The sequence below is a fragment of the Phyllostomus discolor genome, chromosome 2 (assembly GCF_004126475.2).
Source record: "Phyllostomus discolor isolate MPI-MPIP mPhyDis1 chromosome 2, mPhyDis1.pri.v3, whole genome shotgun sequence".
NCBI classification, from domain to species: Eukaryota; Metazoa; Chordata; class Mammalia; order Chiroptera; family Phyllostomidae; genus Phyllostomus; species Phyllostomus discolor.
Genome location: NC_040904.2, coordinates 210,923,815 through 210,948,077, shown reverse-complemented (window position 1 = coordinate 210,948,077; position 24,263 = coordinate 210,923,815). Strand labels below are relative to the sequence as shown.

Below are 24,263 nucleotides of genomic sequence, written 5' to 3'. Positions count from 1 at the left end.
GTATTGGCTCAGGCCCTGAGGTGGGTGGGCTGTTCAGTGCTGCGGCCCGGGGTCCGAGAGGGAAGGGGTGGGTCTGCGGATGCGTTTCCAGCGAAGTTCTGTGTCGTCTCCCTCTTCCTTTGGGTGGCACCCCTCTACAGTGCCTTCCGCTGTGCGGGCCGCAGCTGGCCTAGATGGGCTCTAACCCAGTGAGCCCCAAATAGTGGCGTTAGACCCCAGCCCCTGCGGTCGCTAGTTGCCCCCTCTTACTGTAGCTAGGGACCAGGTTGCAGCTGGAAGAGGAAACTAGGCAAAAGGAAATGTGTGCGATTTCACCACATTGGAAGCCCTTAAGTCGCTGAAACGGGAGGAGGACCTCAAGCGGAAGGTCACCTGAGCCATGCCCACGTACCAACAAAGGCCAGCTCTCCGTCCTTACTCAACTCTGTACAGTTGAGACGGGAAGATGCATAATCCTGTAACCCAACCTATTATATTCGTACATGCCCATTCTACTAAAATGTTAGTCTGTTAAAATATGCAGTCAGTCACAGGGGAACTGCTTTTGGTTTATGTAAGTTCAGTTTCTCTAAGAACATGGAGATGTTACTCAACTGGGACCTTTCACTTGAGAGTAACTTCAATCAGCTACCAATTCTGTAACTGTCCCAGGCACCCACTTCCTAGCAAGGCCTCCTAATTAACGGCCCTGCGAGAGAAGAATCCAGACCCAGTGGCCGGGGTTCCTGTGTTGGAAGCAGCTGTCCGAGTCAGGAACAACTTGCTCTCTATTGGGGAATTAAGAGTGCTGAGAGCCCTGGTCTGGTAGCTCGGCTGGCTAGAGCATCCTCCCAGTGTGCCAAGGTTGCAGGTTCAATCTCCAGGCAGAACACGTACAAGAAGCAACCAGTGAATGCTTAAATAAATGGAACAACGACCCGCTGTTTCTCCCTCCCCTCTCCCTTCTCCCCAAAATCAATGTTTCCTTTAAAAAAGTGCTGAGAAAGCTGTGTGCCATCCGTCATTCCCCTCCACAGTCAGGCTCTGTAAGGACAGACACTCCTTAGATTCTGTCTCCATTCACTTCAGTGGGTCGTACAAATATTACGAGGGCTGTGCTGTGCTGTCAAAACATTTGGGAAGCACTGTCCCAGGTAACTGGCAACATTCGCTGGCTCCATCCAGCGTGATTTCTTCACAGTGGTGAACAGAGGTCTGACAGGGTGAGGTGTCTGCTAAGTCGCAGAGCTCCCAGTGAAGACAGCATGGGGCAGGGATTAAAAGATAGATTTTAGGGGCAAACCCAAAAGAATCCCGGCTCTCCCATTTGTTAGCTGAGTAGTTTTGGTTAAGTAACTTATTCTTGCTGAGCCTCAGTTTACTCATCTGTAAAAGGATGTAAAGTTGATGAAAAGTATCCTTATCTTTAGATCGAAGTAAAATCACTGATGTGTGAAGCGCTGAGCAAAGCCCCTGGCACCTGGTAAGTGCTCAGTAAGTGATTACAGTTAGAACTCAGGTCCTCTGACCCTGGCCCCACCCCGTACCCCCTCCTCATCCTCAAGTACATCATCCTGCTTCCTCAGAGGATCCCTACTACTTACTGAGATGACGCCGACAACACTAAACCACCGGTACACGCAAAGCATACTGGGTGCTGGGACCTGTGGAGTTTCTCTCCCCGTGAGGAGTCACAAGCATGGAGATGCGCAGAAGCTGCCCACTGCTTGGTTCTCCTGGGGTGTGACCGAGGCCCCATGTGGCATGCCCTCTTTTTGCTGGATCGGGAGACTTGTCAGTGCCTCCTGAGGGACGACCACGCAGGTGGTTGAGAATTAAAGAAAGTAACGCTGCCCCAGTTTTGACACTGTAGAGGTCGTGCAAGAATGGTTTCAGTGGCAGTTTGTCCCGTCCATTCTATTATGCAGACCCAGATCAAGCACGCCAGTGTTCTCGCTGAAATGAGGAATCCGTGCACTCCCGTGGGAAAAGGTTTCACACCACACACAAAAGTCAGAGCTGTTGGAAAGGAGGCTTTTATTTTATTCTCCCCATGCCGTGGGAGGACGCCGTGTTCCCCAGCTGTTTCCTCCCCCAAGGAGAAAAAGGACAGCAGTTCTCTGGGTCTCAGGGCTGAGCTGCTTCTAGATGGAGCTCCCCAAGACAGGACAGAAGGACTGGGACTGGCTCCAAATCTGCCAGCCAAACACACTGACAGCTACTGAAGAGCAGGCGAGTGGCCGGGAGACAAGCCTCGGACTCGGCATCGGACCGGGAATTTGAAGACTACACGGTGATCGGAACGAAGAGGTAAACAGCACTCTGTATCTGTTCGCTCCAGAAGCCCCATGCCTGGCACTCTGGCCACTCCGAGTCAGCAGTGTCTAAAAGGGCGACGGCCCCACAGCTCTAGTCCCACGCATCTCTTTGGCCTTGAGCTTCAGCAGGAAGGACGGAGTTCTAACGCATCCTGTGGCGGCAGACGTTCTCAGCCAGGGTCCCGGTCTCACGGAGACAGAGCGCAGCAGGGGGCTCAGGACACGTGCAGGGATCCCTCCTTACGGAAACCCCCTGGGGCCTCTCCAGGGCCTGCACACCCTGAGGCTGCTTCCCAGCAACACCATTTTCACTCTCAACGCCGGTGGGGCACAAGGGGGCAAACCCAGCTAATCGGGAGTGTCCACCGCTGGATACCAGGGGCCGAGACCCAGGAAGAAAGACTGTAGGCCTCGACACAGCTTTTCCAAACATGAGCTTCCATTATTTATTTGAAAAAAAAACCAGTCACAACCAAGTGTATAAAGAAAAATACTGGTGTCCTAAACTCATTTTTTTAAGGAAGGAAAAAAAATACACTTTGGAATTGATTCGAATGTCAAGATGGGGTATATTTTTTAAGCAGTAGGCTAACTGTGTGGTTTGCTAACCTAGATGGTGTGGGAAAAACCCTCAGATGGAGAAGTAGGACCAGATGCTGTGACGTCAGAAAAGGCGGGAGTTACTGAGCAGAAACACAGAGTGGCGGGGAAGGCACCACATCCTTCCCCAAAGACTAAAGGCGGAGGGGACAGGACGCTCCCTCTTCCTCCCAAGAACCTGAGGACCCTGACTCTCCTCCATGCTTTGTGGTGAGGCTTGCTGACTTGGCCGGCAAAGCCGCCAGGACAGGGGTTCCCACTGCTTCCCGGTCTGAGGACTTCTACAAGGTTCTTGCTTGTGCAATGGCAACATTACAGATTTTGGTTTTGTGAAACATAGTTCAGAGACAGAGAAAGATGCTCTTTAAGAGAGGAGATAAACTCAAATCACAATCGCACTCAGCTTTGATAATCTGGGACTTGATCTTTAAAATCTTTTTTTGAGCTTGGGAAAACTGTCGGTTCTGTACGAGACTGGGAAAAACAAGCCGGCTGTCTCCGTGCATGACCAGGCTTCGGCAACGCCGTCTCAGCCCGCCCGTCTCCCGGACGCCGGGCCAGGCACTCGCCCCGGGCGGCACCTGGGCGCACGGAGTTTCTGAAACTCCAGTTTAATTCCGATGACCAGCCAGGCTGGATAATCTTTTTCTAGGTTCCGGGTTTTATACTTCTCATTCTCCCCCAACAGCCGCATGCAAACGAAACAACTGAACTGCTTTAAGGAACCCTTACTACAGTAAGAGGCAGGAAGATTCTCCAAATATAGCCAAGGTTAACCCCAGTTCTGAACCGCCCAATCCATGGCAGAAAGGGAACAGGAATCCCTACCCTAAACTCAGAGGGGCGCCACTGAGCCACTTCACGTTGTAGTCGCCGGGAAGGAACAAGACAGCTGCAGAGCGCTTCCCCAGCATCGCTGATTGGAGAGGTAGTAAGAACAGAAAAACACACACCACCACTTCCTGGGAGTTGAACAAAATACTGGGTGGGCGGATCAGAAACAGAATCATCAGGCTCTTGTCATAAACAGGAAAACACACACAAAACGAGCAGCAGTGGCATTGTGTATTAATCACTCCTCTCCCCGCTCGGGACACTTTTTACATTGCAATAAATACTGCGATTTTAGCAGCCGCAAACAAGGAGCACAGGAGTCCCTACCTCCCTCTCGTGTGTGTTTTACCCGTGTGCACTCTTCCCAGGTAGCACCGATCTCCCCAGGTGCTGGGCAGAGGCAGGCCTGGGGGTGGGGGGAGCAGTCGGAGCACGTCTGCTGGCCTCTGGCCCTGGAGGTGCCTGGAGAGCTCCGCCAACGGCCCTCTCGCGTACCTACAGCCGACGGCCCGGCCTGTTCTCGCTCTGGCTCTAAGGCAACGTCCTAGAAAGGCAGAGCCTGACGGGGGAGAGACGTGGCCGCTGAGCACCAGTTGGTGACTGGATCTTCCAGTTGCCGTTGTGCCGCCTGCCAAGCTCCCTCCGACCTCTGCCGCTAAGGCTGTGTTCTTGAAGGCCCCGTCCTGATTGGCAATCGGGGAGGAAGGGGGTGAACGAGAGCGCTCGTGCAGAGGCGCTGCCCTTGCGGCTCCTTCCCTCCCTGGTCTGTGCCTGACTCCTGCACACAGTGGCACTGGTCTGGATCGGGATGAGGTGCAGACGTCAGGCACACAGACCCTCTCCCAGGCCCCCCCCACCTCCAGCTCTCCTGCTGATGGCACCAAGAAACAAAATCTCCAAACACGTGGCATCCAGTTTTTCTTGGGCCCTCACTCCCATGTGGGCCACTAACAGTGTTCCCAGGAGAGACCTTCTCAGACTACGGATGTGAGCAGGCCATGAGACTGGGGGAATGGGCTTCTTTCCCAGGAACCCGGGTCAAAGGCTGGCTCTTGCCCCGCCTCACCGCCAGGTACCCTAAACACTGCTCAAGCACTCTGTGCAGAGTTCAGCTTGGAAATGTGCAATCGTAACTTCGGTGACATTCAACTAAAGGCAACATCTGGGTCAGGCAGGTGTGCTCCAGGGAAGGAACAAAACCGAAGGTGCGAACAGGAGGAAAAGGGAAAGGCAGAGGAGACGCTGGCGAGAGACAGGCCAAAGGCCAAGGGCAGGGCAGGGCACCGGGAGCAGAACACCTGGGCCGCGTGCAGAACGCCAAGCGGCTTCGACAGCTCGGGCCGGCGCTCCACCTTCTCAATTCATTCCAGAAAATCAGCATGGAGCAAGGGGGCACGGAGGAGTAGGGAGCACAGTGTTTGGTAACAAAAATAGAAAGGGCTGGGTTTGAGAAAATAGGAAATTAAGCGATGTCATTCTAATCAGCATGAAGTGACCAGGGCGAGACAGGAGGCACCTAGGGACCCCGCGCGGCACCAGCCGCATGGCCAGGAGCTTCTGACAGAGGATCCAGAGCCCGACTGCCCCACACCCACTCCGGCCTGCCCCTGCCCTACGTCTGCAGCAGCACCTCCGGCTCAGACAACGAGCAATAGAGAGTGTATCCCAATTCATCTATTTCTTCCGGGGTGAGCTCTGCGAATAAGTTCACCTTGGGGTTGAGGGCACTGGGCAGGACGCCGGCCTCCAGGTACCTGATGAGTCCCCGCAGGGCCTGCAGGAAGCGGTCGGCCAGCACGTCGGGAGACCAGTCGGCCTCCTCCTGGGCCAAGTGGAGGATGACATTGGTGAGCTGGCAGGCAGTGAGGCGGCCCAGAGCCGGCGTGGACTTGCATATGGCCTTGAGGATCTTGAGGCACAGACAGCGGCAGCCCGAGTCAGCCTGGTCCAGAGCCCGCAGGCGAGCCGTCTCGGCAGGACGCAGGCTCAGCCGCCACAGGTTGTCGTACTGGGCCAGCCGGTGCGGTCTGGCCACCAAGACGGTGTCGCCAAGGGTCACCGATGGCAGGAAGTCAATGACAAGATGTTTGTCCCGCTCGTACTGCACTTCCAGGGTCAGGGCCTCTGGGGGCGGCGCCGGTCGGATCACATAGTCCAAGAGGGAGCCGATGGCCGGCCAGTTGATGGAGCCAGCCACGACCTTCTCAAACGTGTCCGCCACCGTCTTCGGGGAGAGGTAGCCCCCGACCACACAGCGGTCCCAGTAACTGCTGCCACGAGGAAAGTACTCCGGGTTCTCTCGGCGGACCAGGAAGAAGCCGGGGACGTTCATGATGGTGTCCTCGCCAGGAATGCACGACCACAGGTTCTGCTCCAGCACCAGGGGCACGATGAGCTGGATGTGGTCGGCCGTCACCACCTGTCGGAGAATCACAGAGGTTCTGAGGGACTGCATCTGCTCCGGACAGCAGCATCCCCGAACACAGGTCTCCCCGGGAATCCATCTTGCACCCCCCCCCGGCATTCTTCCCTGTCAGCCTTCCAGTTCAGACAGAGAAATAGTGAGGACCGAAACCCCGGGCCCGTCAGACTCCAGAGCCCACGCTCACACCGCTCGCCTGGGGCACAGAAGTACCAGGACACCCCCCAGTAAGTCTGGAGACCCAGTAAGAGGCAAAACTAGAACGGAGAGGCAGGGCAGGAATGGAGGATGGAAGAGGCCTCTTCCAATTTCCTACGAGATGTGAGTATGACCAAAAAACAAGAAAGGGTTGAAGAAGACCAAGATGGATTCAATAAAAACATTAAATAACCTGGCTGGCATAGCTCAGTGGATTGAGCGCGGGCTTCGAACCAAAGCATCGCAGGTTCGATTCCCACTCAGGGCACATGCCTGGGTTGCAGGCCACGGCCCCCAGCAACCGCACATTGATGTTTCTCTCTCTCTCTCTCTCCCCCTCCCTTCCCTCTCTAAAAATAAATAAAATCTTTAAAAAAAAACAACACTAAATAAATGAGATCTATATCTAAACAAACAAACAAAACAAAGACTGCAGCCGCGATCTCCAAACGCTCCCAACGAGCAGAGTGCAGAGGCAGGGAGACTCCGGCCTGTCTGGCAAGCCCAAGGCACTGATCCTTTGCGCCAACAGCACCGCTGAGAAGCACGGCGGTCAGCACCCAGCCCTCCCCTGCGCGAGGCCCGCCCCGTCACCTGCAGGTCATCGTAGAGGCTGCCGCTCAGGTACATGTCCCGAAGCGGCATGTCAGGCAGCTTGGCCCGCAGGAAGCCCCGGAGCTCGGCGCATATGTCCACGGCAGCTTGCTTGGCCCGCGCCTGCTCGCCGGCAGGGATGGCGGCCCGGTTCCGGTAGTAAGCGAGCAGTTTCTCCTGCAGGGACATGCGGAGTCGTGACTTCTTCAAGTCTACCTGGCCCTTCCTGGCCAACGGCTTGGGCCGGGGTGGGCAGAACGTATCTGCCAAGGCAAGAGAGAGAAGCGTGTCAGCCCTTCCCGGGCTTGCTCTGCCCACGGCCACCTCAACCCCAGACAGAAGGGCTTGGCACCAAAGGCAGGCGCTGGCACGGCGCCTGGCAGCTGTGTGCTCGACAAACCTTTGCTGAGGGCAGGAGTAGGGCCGAGAGCCCCCACAACAGGCCCGGGGGCGGGGGGAGCGCGACAGGCCTCTCACCGGTGTCGAAGGCTGAGGAGTCCGTGGGCAGCGTCTGCAGGGAGCGGCTCAGGCCGGCCTTCATGTCCTTGTTCAGCAGGCGTGGGGAGCCCATCCAGTTCGGCTCTTCCCAGCTCCTCTTCCCCAGGTGGCTCAGGCGGGTGGGGCTGGTGGGCGCGCTGATGGCCCGATCGTACATCTGAAACGGCAGAGGACCCGCACGTGCGCCTCTTCCTTCCTGTCCCCTCCTTCCCTTCCCTGTGTCAGTTCTAAACCACTGCTTTTCAATGCCTTTGTTTCACTCTAGATCACAGGATCCTTTCCCCCATGCAGGAAATCTCAGGAAATGCAAAATCACATAAGCAACAGATTTATTCGTAATGTCACAACCCAGAGATTAAGTATTAATATTTTGGTGTATTTTTTTCTGAAAAAAAAAAAAAAAAAAAAGAGTTAAGGAAATAATATCCTACTCTACATATACTTTTGAAACCTTACTTTTTTCACTTACGACTTTTATTATTTCCCCGCATCACTAAAAATGCATCAGTGTTCAACGTCCCGGTGCACTGGGCCACGAAGGCAGCGGTGAACACCGGTTCATTCCATCACCGAATGCTCGCTGAGGGGCTGCTGCGCGCCAGGCACTGTTCCGGGCACACAGCGCAGAGCACCGGGCAAAGCGCCTCCCGGCCCTCACGGGGCTTTCAGTCTGGGAGAACGGGCGGCAGTACGTACACAGTGAAACGCAAAGTACGCAGAGAGGGGTAAACGTCGAGGAAAACGAAGTAGGAAAGGGAACTAGGAAGCATATTATGTGGTGGGGGGGTGTTAAAATAAGGTAGTCAAGGAAGGAGGTTTTGGTTATTTACAATTTTTTACTCGCTGGGATAAACCTCATCAGGGCAGACCTAGCAGCAGACTGAACTGACTTCTCTTGGGGTCTCACCTAACGACGCCGAACGACCGCGTCGTGTTCCAGGCCAGCTCCACTCTGCGGGGGCAGCCCCCCGCCTCTCCCACCCCTGGCCCGGCTGCAGGCACTTACCCGCTTAACCGCCAGTGTGGCGATGCCCAGCATGGCTGCTCCACCCACCCCCAGCACCAGCCGGGCATTGGAGAGCACGAAATCAAGGGCCGTGCCGATGCCATTGTCATCCTTCTTGCCTTTGCGCTCGCCGGCGCCTGCCATTGCTCACCTGAGAAAGAAGGCAGAACGCAGCCATCACCACCTGGGACCTCAGGAACTGTCCTTCCCGTCTCCCCCACCAGGCCAGTCCCCGGGCAGTTCAGCAAGTCCTCCCACCGCTAACACTGCATGCTCTAGGGTCAAGAGAGAGACACGGCGTCCCAAGCTGTGTCTGGATGTAAGAGGGGAGCCGGTCACACTTACTGTGGGAGAACCTCTCCACTGAGATCACGGAAAGCATTAGCTTGTTTCAGCCCTTCCCCGCATTAGAGTACCCCACCACGCAACGCAAGTCTCCCTGCCCCTGCCCGACGTTACAATGCCGACTGCGCTTTGTTCCTTTGGCCACTGCTTCATGGGAGGTTAGATCTGAGAAGGTCTAACCTAGTAGATTAGAGGAGGCTCATCTTGCCCCATTGCACCACCTCACGAGTGGGGAGGTGACTTGCTAGAGGTCCAGAGACAGGGAGTGGCAGAGCCACCTCCAGAACTCTGGACTCCTGACTCCCGACTCCTACTGCAGCGCTTTTTCTACTGGATCGTATTTACTCTCCCTTACCCAGATCAAACTCTTCCTATTCTATGTACTGCCTGCAAAACAAAAGCAAAAACCCCACAAAATAGCATGGACCAAACACCCTGCGCACGCACGCGCACACACACAAACACACACACACGACTACGAGTCCACCCGTGGCAAAGGGCCAAAGGAGGAAATAACCCTCACGGACACTCCCCCTTGACAAATGCTGTTTCCCGGAGCAAGTGTGCAGGGCGACTGCCCCAGGCTCGGGTGAGGCTGGCACTGTGAGAACGAGATAAACACAGAGGACACTGCAGACGTGGCCGTAACTAACAAACAAGCGAACGAAAACCCCACCTGCTCACACGCCCTTGGAACATGAACTGAAAATGTGGACACCTAAAGGGAGTCCTTGGGCGCAACACAGAAGAGGCAGGCCTCCCGTACCCAGCCCACGAGGCCGGCACGCACTTGCTCCCCGGCAACGACGGAGTCATCCGGATCGAAGCTCCCCTGGTCCCCAAACAAGCCAGTCTCCCACGGAGTCAGGAGCCTGGCCCAACCCAGCAGAGGGTGGCAACACGGTTTAACACTGCCCTCAGCACCACCCCTCTCTTCTGCCCCGTGCCCCGTACACTGGGATCACACAGGGACAGAGCTGTACGCCGTTCAGGATCCCGGCACACCCGGAATGGGCGGCCACAGAGACACAGGCCCTGGCAACCTTCCAGGGTCAAGTAACATTCTTTCTGCACCTTGTCACAACTGAGACTGTTTCACAGCTCACACTCTGCCTACAGCTCTGCACGCCCCCAAAAGGAAAAGAAACATTTCTGCCTCTGCTTATTCCAGCAGTTGCCTAAGAGTCTCTGTCAAGTCCAAAGACATTTGTTCCCTAACTGGAGTTCACAACCTTGGTGGCCCTTTTCTTTCCTCCACCTTTCAGAGTCAACAGGAACTTCACATTAGGGGCATATGAGACCACTCGGGCGAATGGAAAGTATTCCCACTTCGAATGCACAGAGCGAGCAAGGCCAGGAAGAGCTCAACTCTGCATTTACAGGTGGGGGTCAGGCAAGGATGCCTGTCGTCCTTTTCCCAGTGGCCACTGAGACCGAGACGGGACACATCAGACTCACTCGGCTGAGGCGGCGTAATCCAATCAGGACTGCAGTTCCCACACACAACGACGACGTTTTGTTTTATTTTTATAAAAACAAAACACCCTCCGCTGGTGTGCTGACAACAGGAAGAACCGCTGGGCAGAGGCGCCCTCCAGGTGGCCCTCGGACGCCCTGCGGTAGGACCAGAAGATTGCGTCCTCCTCCTGAGCAGAGGCCAGATCAGGCCCCCCTGGGCCACCCCGTCCTTGGCCCGTGCGATGTGGTGGCTAGTGAGAGCGAGACGGTGATGCGGTAGAACAGAAAGACCCCGGTTTCCGAGTCGGAAATCCTGAGACTGGGAACTTGCCCTGGAGCCCCAACTAATTAGCTGGGTGACCTCAAAGGAGTCACTTAACCCCTCGCTACGAAAAGGGGATAATGATGCCGGTGTGGCCTAGACCATAGGGGTGTGGCCTAGACCACAGGGGTGTGGCCTAGACCACAGGGGTGTGGCGAGGAAAACATCCACTGAAACACTGTATGCCAACACTTTATAAACTAAAAAGACTCCAGAAATTTGAGTTTATGATGAAGTCTTTTAAGATTCCCACCTACAGAACAAAAGGTCAGCTTCCAGAAAGCAGTGAGGAATCCAGACTGACCCCTAAGTTACATCTGACCTTCTGAGACAGAGGTAAGAATGGCCTCTAAGCCCTGGCTGGTGTGGCTCAGTGGACTGAGTGCTGCCTGGGAACAAAGGGTCACCAGTTCGATCCCTGGTCAGGGCACATGCCTGGGTTGCAGCCCAGGTCTCCAGCTGGGGGTGTGCAAGAGGCAACCACACATTGATGTTTCTCTCTCTCTCTCTCCCCCTTCCCCTCATTCTAAAAATAAATAAATAAAATCTATTTAAAAAATGGCGTCTAAAAGTCAGACTGATGCTATCCTGGGCTTGAGACCAAAACGGTGTGATCGAGCGGCCTGTGAGAAGGCTGTCCCGCTCTAGTGCAGTGCGCTCCTCCCCTCGGAGGGCCGGCGACCTGGACGAGGCGAGTGTCCACGACCTCCCACAGGAAGACATGAGCCCTCACTTTAAAATGTAACTGGTTCCAACTGAGTGCTTACCCACTGTACCTCCTCCACTCCGGTTCTGCGGCACTAGGAGCCGGCAGCCTCCTAGGAGACAGGAACTCCACCCACCTGGCGAGGGGCCTGGCTCCCCAGTGCACCCAAGAGGGGGCGCTGCTGTTCAATGGGTATAGAGTGTCGGTTTTGCAAGACAAATTCTGGAGATATTACACAACAGTGTGAGTACTCTGGTTTTTATTTTGGGTTCTTTTTTGCCATTTTTAAAATATAACATTTATTCCTTAGATGATTTGATACAGAATGGCTTTTCTTCTCATTCTGAATCTAGAAGGATGATACACCTAAATACAAAAAGAAACAAACAGCACCAAAACCAAATTTGTGATTCTGTTCATGCGGCATAAACAATTCACTCTTACCCATGAACTAGCCGTACACTAAAAAATGGCTGAAATGTTTAAAAGGAAGAGCACTGCCAGCATTCAGGGAAGTTACTTAACGGGCCTCCCTAGATCCAAAAATGGGAATAAATAGGGATGGATACCCATTGCCCCAGCATCGTGGTGATGAGTAATGCGGGGCGCCCTGCCATGTCCTGGGGTGGCAACACAGAACTATGGAAACTCCAACTTATTTTGCTTAAAAAAGTCACGTGACTCAAACATGTCATGAGGTCAGTCATACTGTTGTCTCCAGTTTTCAAAGGAAGAAACTGAGACAAAGGTTAAGAAACTAGCCCAGGGTCACCATGGCAACAAGTTGTGTGGAGGTTTGAGCCTAGAGCTCGGGCTGCCGGGTCATAGTAGTTTACAGGGGCCCCAGGTGACTTGCTCACATGTGCTCTGTATTAGCCACTAGACCGCAGCTTCTTGGGGGCATTTTGGCTCCCTCACTGCCACCACCCAGGGCCAGCAGCGTTTGCCACACAGTATTTGTTGCACAATGAGCTATAACCCTGTGGCTTTTTTTTTTTTTTGGCAGGAGTGATTGCAACCTGTAACCCAACTCACAGTCAAAACTGATCAGGAGCACAAAGACTCAGTAACTCACTGTTTCATTCCAGGCCCCCACGGGTGCCCACCCATCTCAGCCCTACACTGCCAAAGGCCAGCCTGCCACTCAACTGAAGTGGCTTGAGCAGAGACAAAAGCAACTACATAAGGGTCATCCTCCTGCTTTCCGTCTGGAAGTCGGAAACAGTACCCTCCACCCAGCTGGCAAGCCTTACGACTTGGCCCTCGCTTTCTCCTCCTCCTGCCTCAGCCAACTGGTCACCAGGCCCCACTGTGGTACACGTTGTAGCTCCACGCGGCCACTCCGCCCCTCAGTCTCATCTGGCCAGATCTGCTGCCTCTGAACCTCTCACCAATTTACTCTCCAGGCTGCCGCTGCCACTGCCACGACCCCTCCCCCACGACAGTCCGCCCGCTTACAAAGCTGTGATGGTCCCCCTATGTCAGATGTCACAATCTCCTCAACAGAGGATCCAGTGTCCTTCCAGACCTGGCCCAGCCTCAACTCCAGCCACCTGCCTCACAGGTGCACCATTCTAGCCAAGCCAGACTCAAGTTCCCAGACTACAAAGTACGGTCTCCACACCTGCTTTTTCTTGCCCATCTCCTCAGCAACCTTCTATTTCTCACAAGGCAGACCTCAAATGTCCTCCCTTCAACAGCTGCCTGTGATTCCCTCTGCCACCCCCTGCTCAGGGCAGCCATGTTTTTACCCTTCCTGTAAGCTTTTGTACCCAAGCCTCTAGCACAGAGCTGCTCTCACTGGGATCACTTCCTGTTGATCCCGCGTTAGACCGAGCCCCTCAGTGGCCCGTATCATTCATCTCCATCCCAGAGCCTGCAGGATGCCTGCGCCACAGAAGGCCCTCTGGGAGAGCTGCTGAATCCAATATAACTGTTAGGTTATTTTTAGTGGGACTTCTTATAACACCGGTATCAGGAGTACACAGAGGTAATGCCACTCAAGAAGTAGTTCCAAGTGCTGGGTGAGCACTGTCTCACTGAACTCTCACGATAACTAACCTGGGGGGGGGGGGGGTTGGTACTCTTCTGTCCATTTTACAGATGAGGAAACAGAGGCCTGGCAGCGATCGGCTCTGAATCCCACAGCCGTCAGCAGCAGTGCCCGCAGGGGAACCCAGACGCCGTCCCCTAGCACCTGTACACTATGTTTTGCTTTGTATTTCAGGCGGTTGTAACAAAATATAGTTATGTCTGGAGAACGTGGTCAGACCCATAAGATAACTGAGTGCACTGATGAATGAGCCAGCCTGGAACTGAACCCTATTAGCTTTAACCAATGTCTTTTCTAACATTTTATGTGTAAATTGTTCTATTTGAAATGGTGATAACAATCCTTTTCCAGTAGGTGGGGCTTGAAACTCAAGGCCTAATTTTTCTCAGTAAGGAACCATACTTTCTGTTAATATGTCTGATTAAAGGACTTGGGTGATCAAAAGAAAAGGGTCTCCCTTTCCTGGTCTGCTGAGTCAGAAAACGATGAAACCTACAGTGACAAAGGCCCACCTACCTGAAGCTGCTCACTGCATCTGTGAGGTGGGGTGGGAGGGAGCCGGGGTGTCCACAGAAGGCACCTCTGCCCTCCTTCCCTTGGAATTAGGATGGGAAAGGAGAGGATCCTAAATGATCCCCCCCAGTTTGCTGTGGAGGAAGACCAGGCCCTTTTCCAGCTGCCTCTCCCGGGCCTCAGGATCCTCCAGCTTCTGATTTCTCCAGAACTCACGGCGGACGGAGGCAAGGTAGAAGTCCCGATCAGTGTAGCGAAGCTCGCGGCCCTGGCGCAGCAGAGCCCGGTAGAGACTCAACACCGCCTCTCGGCTCCATGGGGCCATGGGGGACTGGCAGGGGCTGGGCGTCGAGCTAGAGGCAGAAAGGAAAAGCACAGAGCCTGGAGTCAGAACTGATAACAGAAGAGCCTATAGAGATGACCCAGAATTCAAGAGTTCTTAATCCAGGTCTCGGAGACCCCGAGGCCACGCTACAACTGAACCACAGGGCCAGGGCTAGACCCCAACTCCTCAATCCCCACCTTGTGCTGCAAGTGCAGGGTGAGCTGGAGGGGGAGGGCCTGGAAGCCAAACTGCCTGGGCTTGAATCCTGGCTCTGCCACTTACCACGTGACTTCGGGCAAAGCACTTAACCCCTCCAAGCATCAGCTTTCTCCCTTGTAAAATGGAGGCGATGGCTTGTCAGAAGTACCTACTACACAGTTTCAAGAACTGGGCGAGATAATACGTGTAAAGAACCTGCCACGGAACTTCACCACAGAGGTCTGGACGGGTTGCAGACAAGGACGCTCAGCCATACTTGAACCCGGGCATCCCCACTCGTGAGCTGGTCCCCATGGGCAAGTCTCCTAACCTCTCTGTGCTTATTTCACCTCCTCATCTGTAAGGCAGGGGTATAAACTGTGTTCTGCCCATATGGTCTGCATGAAGATAGAGTGAGGTAAGGCATGTCAACGTGTGTAGAGCGGCACTTGGCACATACTAAGCACTCCAATAGGGACAGCCATTACTACTGCCACTGAGCCCGGTGTGGAAGGGCTTGACGAACCCTAGATTTAGTTCCACGTAACCTGCCACCATCCTCCTTCAGTGACAATATGCCCTTTCACAAGTTCACAGAGTTATCACTTGTAAAGTGCTTTGTCACCATTAGCATATTTAAACTAAGGAACCTAGGAAGTGGCCAGGGCTCACAGTAATAACACTGTTTACTACACACCACGCAGGTTCTAAGCACATCCCGCATCTCACTCTACAACAATCCCCAGCGTCGTTGTCGTCCCCATTTTAAGCGGAGACGGAAGCTCCCGGAGGGAAGTAACTCGCCCGCGGCGGGCACAGCTGTAGAGGCGGGCAGCACTCCTGACCCCAATTCTGCCTGCCTCTGGAAGGGCGGTGAGCACCCCGCTGGGGCCTTACCACGCGGTGCGGCACTTCTGGGTGCCCCACAAACTTCCCCAGCACAAGCCCGGCACCTAGCAGGAGCTCAAAAACGAAGCTGAACGAAAACGGGAATCCTCACAACGTCCCCACGTGGGAGAAGTGCTCACCCCCGTTTCAGAAATACAGTCCTGGGACCGCGCGGGCGAGGTAGTTGGTAAGAAGATCTGGACTTGGGGCCCCAAGTCAGCTAGCCATCCCTCTCTGGCCCTGCCACCTTCCTGCGCGAGCTTGAGCGAGCCACTGGCCCTGGTCCTTTTTCCTCGACTAGAGAGGAGCCCCCTTCAGCCCCAAGGGCCTCCCGGAGAAGGGGAGAGGAATCCAGAAAATCAACAGGGAAGTGCTTTAGGAGGTGGGACGCGACTGTCAGGCAAGGGGCTGTCCGTACAGGGTCTCTCGGCGAGTGGACGGTTGGGTCCGGCAGGCGCCCAGGTCCTCCTCTCCCGACCGCGGGGAGGCTCTGGCCGAGTCGGGGTGGGAGACCGAGAGGCTGGGGTAGGCCGGCTCGGGGCACCTGAGCGGCTTCGCAGGGAACGCTCAGGGAGGGCTGGGCTGAGACCCCCGGCGTCCGGGCCCGTGGCCCCGGCCCAGGCCGGGTGCGGGGCACCGGCCACCGCCCTGAGAGGAGCCTCGGCGGGTCCGGCCTCCGGCCCTCTCTCCTCCCCGCACTCACCCGCGGACCGCGCGCGCTACCACTCCTCGGGATTCGCCTCTCGCCCGGTACCTCTCCCCGGGTCACCCACCAACATGGCCCCTTCACTTCCGGGACACGACCTTGTGCGCGGAGCGGAGGGGCGGGACTGAAGGGAGTTCGCAGGCGGACGGAGGCGGGAGGACTTCCGGTCCGCGCTGCGGCAGCCTCTCTCCGGGCGGGGCCTGGAGCTTCGAGCTCTCTCAATCAGACCCAGCCCTCAATCCTCAGCCCCGCCTCCTCTGTGACGTCACACGGGCAAGGCCTGTTCAGAGCGTTCAGGCCCCGCCCTCCGGAGGGCCGCGGGGCGGGGCGTGCACCCCGCAGAGAGGGAGGGCGCGAGCGCGTGGGACCCGCTAGGCCTCCAACCGGAGGCCAGCACAGCCCTTTCAAGTCACTTTTCAGGGGGTCAGGCCAGACCGTAGCAACTTCCGGGAGGGACCATGGGGGTACCTGCGGGAATTCTAACATTAGTAACATTCCCAGCCATAGGTTTCAAAGCTCTTCCAAGTCCATTTTCTCAGATCGATTTCGAATCTTTGCTTTCCTTCGTGCTGTTCCAGCTTCCCAGGCCCCCTTGGCTCCTGGCAAACTCCTACCAAAGTCCACCTCGGATGTCACGGCTGGAAGCTTCTCCAGCCTCTTCCCCGCCCCTCATCCAACACATAAGTGTGTCCTTTGGGCCCCACAGAAATGTCTGCACACCAGTAGGGCTCCTAAGCTGGTCAACGACAAAGCAGTTATTTATTGGCACCTGTTATTTGCACAGGCACTGTTTTTTAATATGCACTGGCTTCTCTGTCTCTCGCCAGCTTCGAGGGCAGGAGCCATGTCTTAGGGAATCTATAAACTCCCTCCTCCAGTGCCTCACTGGGTGCCCAGCCCCGAGTGAAGCCAAGGAATGTTGGGTTTTGGAATCGGGCCCAGCTGGCTCCCAATTCCAGCTCCACCGTTTAAGGACAGCTGCCCTCTGGCAAGTTGCCTCTTCTCTCTCAGCCTGGGGCTCTTGTGAGGACTGAAAAGCACCTAGCATTCAAGGAATAGTGGCTGGAGGCAGGGTACCCTGGCTGAGGGTCTCCAACCTGCACAGCCCTGCCACAGGCATTGCAAGGAACAGAGATCCAGCCCTGGTGTTCTGGTGCCTCAGCCTCCAACTCCTCCTCCCAGGATCTGACCACTCCCTTGCTCACTGCCACCACCCCTGAGCCCCTGTCTGATTTTGCAGATGGGAAAACGGAGACCCCGAGAGGTCTGGTGATTTCTCTAAGGCACTGAGCTAGGCAGCTGAGAAGCTTGCAGTGGAACCCAAGTCTGTCTGACTCCAAAACATATTCTTCTCACGCTTCCAGGCTGCCCTACTTTGCTCTCTAAACAAATAATTTTGTGACCCAAATAAATCTAAATGGTGACATTCCTAGCTGGAAGACCAGATGACCTTTCATATCCCTCCTGACCCTGTAGTTCTATAGAGTATTATTTATAGAAGGAAAGGAGCGGGTCCCTTAAGGAGCTGCCCTTCAGATCACTTCCCAGATTCTTCTTGTTCTTCAGCGTTTTCTCTTTACTTCCAGACACCAAAGGCTCCTCTTGTTTTCAGTGCTTCCATGGCAACCTGTGGGAGGGAAGAAGACAGGGCAGCGAGACAGGCGTCTGGCCCCCACAAGTGTTGGTGGTGACTTTGTAGGCTGGAGACCCCGGCAAGGGGCACCAACCCAAATCTCAGGGCTCCGATGGGTTTAATGGGACAAGGGGCCTTCCGGGACCTCTCTGATCGATACTGCAGCTTTGACATAACCTCGGGTCTCACATCTGCATGATGTCCAGATGGGGTCACGGTTGGAGGGTAACAGGGAAACTTGCTCAACAAAACAGCGATTCTCACAGAGCAGGCATTTAATTGTGGAATTAATTCATTAACATTTCCCACAAAGGTAGAGGGTTTGGGAGAGATGGACCATCCTCCCTGAGTCAGGCCAGTCAAGTCTAATTTGAAAGGGTCATATGGGGTGGCAATGAGCATGGGGCAAGTGGCTTCGCATGCCTTGGTTTCCTCATCTCTCCATTGGACAAAAATGGACAAAACATTTCTGCTCAGTGGTCCATGAGAACCAACACTGTTGCCCCCGATGTACTGACCAGGTAGTCACCCATCCACTATTTTGTGAGCACCTAGTATGAGCCAGGAGTAGACGCAGGTATGTGAAATAAAACACGCAGTTTCTGTCCTCAAGAAGTCCCAGGTCGAGGAAAGAGTCAGACAAGCACGCAGACAGGAACTAGGAGAGAAGCCTTCACGGCGGGAAGCAGAAGGCTGTGACCCAGAGCAGAAGCAGAGGGGTGGGCACCAGCCGGCTGGAGCACAAGGTAGGGAGATGAGGGGGTGAGGAAGCTGGACAGGTGAGCATCCTAAGGTAGCCCAGGGAAGAGGTGATGGCCTGCAAAGTGTGTTTCAGGCTGCTGCACCAGCACCATTCATCTGGAGTCAGTCACGAATTTGAATCCCAGCTCCTCCTCCTGATGGCTGGGTGACCTGCAACAAGGTTCTCAACCTCTCTGGGCCTTGGTTTCTACACTTGTCAATGGGGATTAATATAAGTACCTACGCAATCAGAATTTGAAAGTGACTCAAAGTAACTAAAATGAGGGTGGAGATAAGCAGGTCAAGCAGATTTCTGCAATGAGAATTGTGACTATGGCTGGGGCTTTAGGGAGCTCACCAGGCGATGGAGCAGAGAGCAGCAGTCCGGGCAAAGGATGATGTCGTGGGCCATCGGAGAGCTCAAAGGACCGCAGCCCAGAGAATGCAGGAAAAGGGGTCCAAGATAAGACTGGTGAGGAAGGACGGGCCCAGCAGGCCACAGCCGGAAATCCGGCCCTGACCATCTGCAATGGGCAGTCTGTGCCGTGGTCAGACTTGAGTCTTGGGAAGAGCAGCCGGGCCGCGTTGTGGGCCGGTGGGCCGCGTTGTGGACTGGTGGGCTGAGAGCCTCAGGAGCTGGGTCCCCAGGCACGGGGGGGGGGGGGGGGGGGACTCCTTGAGAGAGTCATCAGCGGGCAGTGAAAGCTCCTCCTCACTGAGTTTTCCCTATGCGCCGGCGCTTACACACGCCAACCCCCTAGCTCTCCTCACAGCCCCGTGAGGACAAAGACTGAGGAGTAAATGGCAAGTGGGGAGGAGACAGGGGTTCTTCTGGGAAAGAAAAGGGCAGAAGGGGAGGACAGTTCAAGGAGAGGGGTGTTAGAGGGATCGTGTTGGGTTGGAGTGACGGCACAGAGGAGACAGAGGGGAGAGAGAAAGTGCAGGCCAGGCGCCCGTTTGCCTGTGGGGGAGCAGGGCAGGGTGGCCCGGGCCTCCCTACCTCCCTTAGCAGGGGCCCGAGTGCTCTGAGGTCTGCGTCTCACCAGCCCCATTCCCTCCACTTTGCCCAGGAGGACGCCTTACAAAGCCAAGCCTCTCTGCAAATGCTGGCTGCTCTGAATTGGAGGGAAATTGCTACTGGATGACAGGACAGAAAGCTCGGTCCAGCCCACCTCCACCTCCCCAGCCCTCCCAGGGGCAGGCCCGGGAGGGAGTGAAGGGCGGGCACTATCATTAAGTGGCTGATGGAGGAGTTGGCTGAAACCGGATCAGCCAAGCTCTGGCATTGCGAGCCTGCCAGGGACCTGGAAGTCACTCTCAGAAAGAGCCGCCTCCGTCATAATGGGCTTTGCTATAATCAGTGCCATCGATCCTGTACTCACCAGACTAAAACCGGATCTCCCCGGGCAGGAGTGAGGTTTCAAGCCAGTGAAATCTCCGCTGCCCACGTTGTGCCAGGTGGTGTGGAAAAGGACTCGGGGGATGGACGCTGGTTTGCTGAATACCCTCCTGTACCAGGCTGCAGGAGTGGGGGCGGCGGGGGGCTGGCAGGTGCGCAGGCTCGGAGCCTGGATCCCAGCATCTCCGCTTCCCGCCTGTGCAACTGCTGTGAGTTCCAGGACTTACTTAGGAGGAAACGGGGAAGACTGAGCATAGCACCCAGCCCAGAGCAGCTGCTCGGTGAATGTTACTTGGATGCCTTTCACATCCTTTGTCTCTGTTGACCTCTACTGCAGCCCTGTGCGGGCCGGGTATCCGTGTACCCATTTTACAGATGAGGCAGCACCGTTCAAGCTGGCTGTAGCCTCCGCCCGCACCTCCACCTCCTCATCCTCGAGGGACACGCTGGAAGCCTGCGTGCTGGACTGGACCAAGAAGTGTTCTCCTCGCTATGCTAAGAGCTTTGTAAGTCCCAGGCAGTTATACAAGACAGCTTTCCAGGTTTGCTCAAATGTTTAGAAGACCTGGCAACACCAGCCTCCCCACCCGTGCTGGGGAGTAGTCCTCACCTCTGAACAGAGTATGAACTCCCAGGCTCGCCCCGATCCCCACCACTCCCTACTGCCTCCTCTGTGGGTGCTCACTCCATCCCCTGTTGGGCTCCTTGGGTTTTCTGGGTCTGCCAGGTCTCATGAGGGTTTCTCCTCCTACGTGGAAGGAAAAGGAATCGAAGACAAACCCCGACTGCCCCCCAGGGTCACAATGAGTACGCTCCCTGACATACCTTCCCAGTTCCCATCACAAAGCCCTGAACCTTAGCGTAGAGAAAGAGAAAACTGAGCCCTGGCTGCTGTGTCTCAGTGGATTGAGCGCTGGCCTGCGAACCAAAAGTTCACCGGTTCAATTCCCAGTCAGGGCACATGCCTGGGTTGCAGCCGCTCGAGAGGCAACCCCTCTCTCCTTCCTTTCCTCTGTCTAAAAATAAGTAAAATCCTTAAAAAATAAAATGTTTTTTAACATTGTACTTTTTAAACTTTTTATATCTTTGGTAAATTCATCTGGGATTCATCTGGGTGTAAGGGCTGAGGGAGGGATTATGGCTAGTCTTTTTTTTCAATGCTGTTAGATATTTATGAACTAATCCTTTTTCCTCCCGATGCCATGAAAAACCTCTTTTATCACACACTGTGTGTATTTGAGAAGCCCGTCTTCAGGTCTTCGGAATTTTGTGACTCCTGGGTCGGCGTGACCTCCCCCAGGTCACACAGCTCGGACAGGGCGACATGGGTTCCCAGGGCCGAGCGCCACGGAGGCGGTCAGCTTTGTCCTGAGGATGCACCAGGACCAGTTAGTGGAACAGTCACTGGTCTCCCACGGCTGCTTCTCTCTGCACCCACTCCACGTGCCCCCTCCCTGACCCCTGCCCTCTGACGGGCCCAGCTCACCTCTTCAGACCCGGCCACGTCACAGGCAGGGCTGCCCAACCCGTAGGCGGATCGGCTGCCTTTGAGTCAGGCGTCTGCTCCAGCCCAAGGGGATGGCACAAGGTAGCCAGCAGGACAGGGCGGCAGGGTGACTTGGCACTGCAGGAGACAGGGAGCCAGAGGCTGTGTCCAGGTCGTGATGGGGGCAGATCTGGGATGGAGGCGGGGCTGCGGGGGGTGGTTGTTTGTGTCGCACACTGAACAAGGGCACCACGTCCAGGGGCACCTTCCCCACGGGGGGCGGGGTTCATGGAGTCATGTGTTTCGTCTGACAGTTCTCTGGCAGAAGGCAGTGAATTGTCTTGTTCTAATGAAACCAGTACATTATGGCATTTTTAAAAGATTTTATTTATTTATTTATAGAGAGGGAAGGGAGGGAGATAGAGAGAGAGAGAGAGAAACATCCATGTGTGGTTGTCTTGTTCTAATGAAACCAGTACATTATGGCATTTTTAAAAGATTTTATTTATTTATTTATAGAGAGGGAAGGGAGGGAGATAGAGAGAGAGAGAAACATCCATGTGTGGTTGCTGGGGACCATGGCCTGCAACCCAGGCATGTGCCCTGACTGGGAATCGAACCTGCGATACTTTGGTTCACAGCCCACGCTCAATCCATTGAGCTACACCAGCCAGGACTACATTATGGCATTAAAAATTTTTTTATTGATTGATTTTTAGAGAAAGGGAGAGAGAAATATCAATTTGTTGTTCCACTTATTTATGCCTTCATCAGTTGATTTTTGTTTGTGCCCTGACTGGGGACCGAACCTGCAATGTTGGTGTGTCAGAACGATGCTCCAAACAACTGAGCTACGTGGCCAGGGCCCATTATGGCAATTTTCAATAGATGGACGTAAAATGTCTTGAGGAACAGGTGCCCTTCCTGATTTGCAAAAGGCCCCGATGGACTGGGGCGGCCCTGTGTGGAGAATGGGTTGGTTGTGGGGAGACTGGGAGAGGGAGAAGGAAAAGCAAGAGATGCTTTCTGCATTTCCAGGTCGGGGTGTGTTCCAGAGGATGGGCAGAGCTGGGAAAGACCCTAACTGTAGCTCAGATGACGAGCTGTGATGGCTGCACACGTTCTCCGTCCTTTGAGTCTCAGAACATGACCCACCGATGCCCTCCTGCCCAGTTGCTGCCAAACAGCCCTTCCTTCCCTGGGTGTCCAGCCATCCACAGGCCCGGTGCAGGCTACAGAATGGGAGGAGCCCTCTCCAAACACGGCTCCTCAGCGGGAAAGCCATTCCCCCACGTGGGCCTCTGTTCCCCGTGAGCCCAAGGGGATGAGGGAACCCCAACTGAGGAAGGTAGCCACCCTGGCCTGACAGGGCACAGGGGTCCTCCGACTGTTTGGGGACATGCTGGTGGGGTCGATGCCAGCATCTACGCCCATCACTAATAGCCCACGTCAGAGGCCTGGGGGTGGGTCGCCCAAGGAAGGGCGAGTTACTACGTGCACATCACGTCAGTACAGTTCAGCAGGATTGAGTGGGCACTGCCCCCACCCCTGGGCAGAGCGCTGGGGACGTAAAAGTGAGGGAGACACGCCCACTAGACCAGAGAGCAGCTCCAGAGGCGCAAGCCATTAGCGTCCATTCCGACGCTCCGCCACATCCCGTGCGAGTTCCAGAAGCTTCGTTTCCTCACCTGTACCAGCGAAGAAGAGGACGTGGCCCTCTCCTCTGTAGCCGTGAACACTCCGACGTCCCCCTAGCGCTGCCTTCATCATTAGGTGGTGTTCCCCAGGCTTGGTTTGCTTTTCTCATTACACTTTTCCGCGATTCTAACTTTTATGTTTGTTTTTCCATTTTTTTGCGGCACGCAGTGCAGCCGCGTCCAGCGAGGAGAAAAAGGAAAGCGCGGCGAAGCCTGAGCCGCCTGCAGCGGCCATGCCTCGCCCTCCCACTAGGCGGCAGTGCAGCACCGAGAGAAGGGTGGGGGAGACCCTGCTGCCTGGCAGCTGTGTGCCTTGGAGCGGTTTCAACCCTTCACCTCCCTAAATCCGAGCCTCCCCTCCTCCAATCTCCCCGGCTGGAAAATGGGAGCAGCCCCTCCCCAATACCGTAAAAATCCCACAGGAGAAGAACTGACCTCCAGTGCCCCTGTGAGTGGCCACTGTGCCTTCTTCCATCACCCACCGCCTGTGGAGAGCCTGGCACCTGGGGAGTGCTCGGAACACACTAACCCCTCCGGTTCTGGCCACCCCCACTGCAGCCACTCCTTCCCGCCTCCGGCCTCAGTCTCCCCATCTAACATGGAGGCTGCACAGTCACCCCGCAGAGGACCAAGGCAGAGTTCAAAGTGTGCCCCCTCCCCCCATCTCTGAGACTCTTCTTAGAAAACACCCAGAGGGCCCTCTTCTCGGGGACAAGTCCTGGAGGAAAACTCCAGGAAGCTCCCCATTCCCCACCCCCCGCATTCCACAGCACCAGGTGTCATCACGGCCCAAGTCCACGGTCAGTTTCATGGGGGAGAAATGAGTAGCCCCAGCGGCTGCCACCCTCACCTGCCCCAGAGGGTTGCTGGCAGGACCGGTGTTGTGAGTCCAGGCCCAGCCCTGCTCTGCCATCCAGTGGCTGTATGACCTTAGGACCCCACAGGCACGGGGAGGACACCGCTGAGGATGCCTTGACAACCCAGCTGTGGGGGAACTGCTGCCCTCTCGGTACAGGCACCGAAGTCTTTATCCGGACCCCCAGAGATCCCGCTGCCTTGGGAGGGTGGGTGTTGCCAGTCCCAGGCCCCCTTCTCCTTCCTTCTGGGGGTCCCTGTCCAGCACTTTCCCTTCCTCAGCCCATTTCCACCCGTGGGAGGGAAGGGTGCCCCCTGGCGCTGGCGGAGGTAACTGCACCCCTCCTCACCAGCAGTGGGGGCCTGGGAGGGCTCTCACCCCACAGACCCAGCACTCCATAGGGAGAGCGGCTTCAGCAAGACCAGAGCCACCCACTTGCAGCCCGCCCTGCCCGAGAGTGCCCCGAAATCAGCCACACACACACTGCA

General features: G+C 55.5%; 1 protein-coding gene across 2 annotated transcripts; it reads right to left on the bottom strand.

Annotated features, from left to right (window-relative positions):
- Positions 1-1,999: 1,999 nt before the first annotated feature.
- On the bottom strand, positions 2,000-16,207 carry MIEF1 (mitochondrial elongation factor 1). Of its 2 annotated transcripts, XM_028531849.2 has the most exons (6): positions 15,961-16,207; positions 13,850-14,199; positions 8,450-8,600; positions 7,423-7,600; positions 6,946-7,208; positions 2,000-6,150 (listed from the first exon to the last, which is right to left on the bottom strand). In XM_028531849.2, the coding sequence occupies exons 3-6, from the start codon at positions 8,591-8,593 to the stop codon at positions 5,344-5,346; spliced, it is 1,392 nt and encodes a 463-aa protein (XP_028387650.1). In that variant the 5' UTR covers positions 8,594-8,600; positions 13,850-14,199; positions 15,961-16,207; the 3' UTR covers positions 2,000-5,343. The 2 variants fall into 2 exon arrangements, with proteins under 2 accessions (XP_028387650.1, XP_028387651.1); XM_028531850.2 differs by lacking the exon at positions 15,961-16,207 and having other exon boundaries at positions 14,063-14,192.
- Positions 16,208-24,263: the final 8,056 nt, after the last annotated feature.

Excerpts from the sequence above, each read along its gene's own strand:
- MIEF1 (XM_028531849.2), bottom strand. The coding sequence starts at position 8,593 with ATGGCAGGCGCCGGCGAGCGCAAAGGCAAGAAGGATGACAATGGCATC. Across the intron at positions 7,209-7,422 it reads CTCCTCAGCCTTCGACACCG|ATACGTTCTGCCCACCCCGG; the intron begins GTGAGAGGCCTG and ends TTGCCTTGGCAG. Across the intron at positions 6,151-6,945 it reads GCCTCTACGATGACCTGCAG|GTGGTGACGGCCGACCACAT; the intron begins GTGACGGGGCGG and ends ATTCTCCGACAG.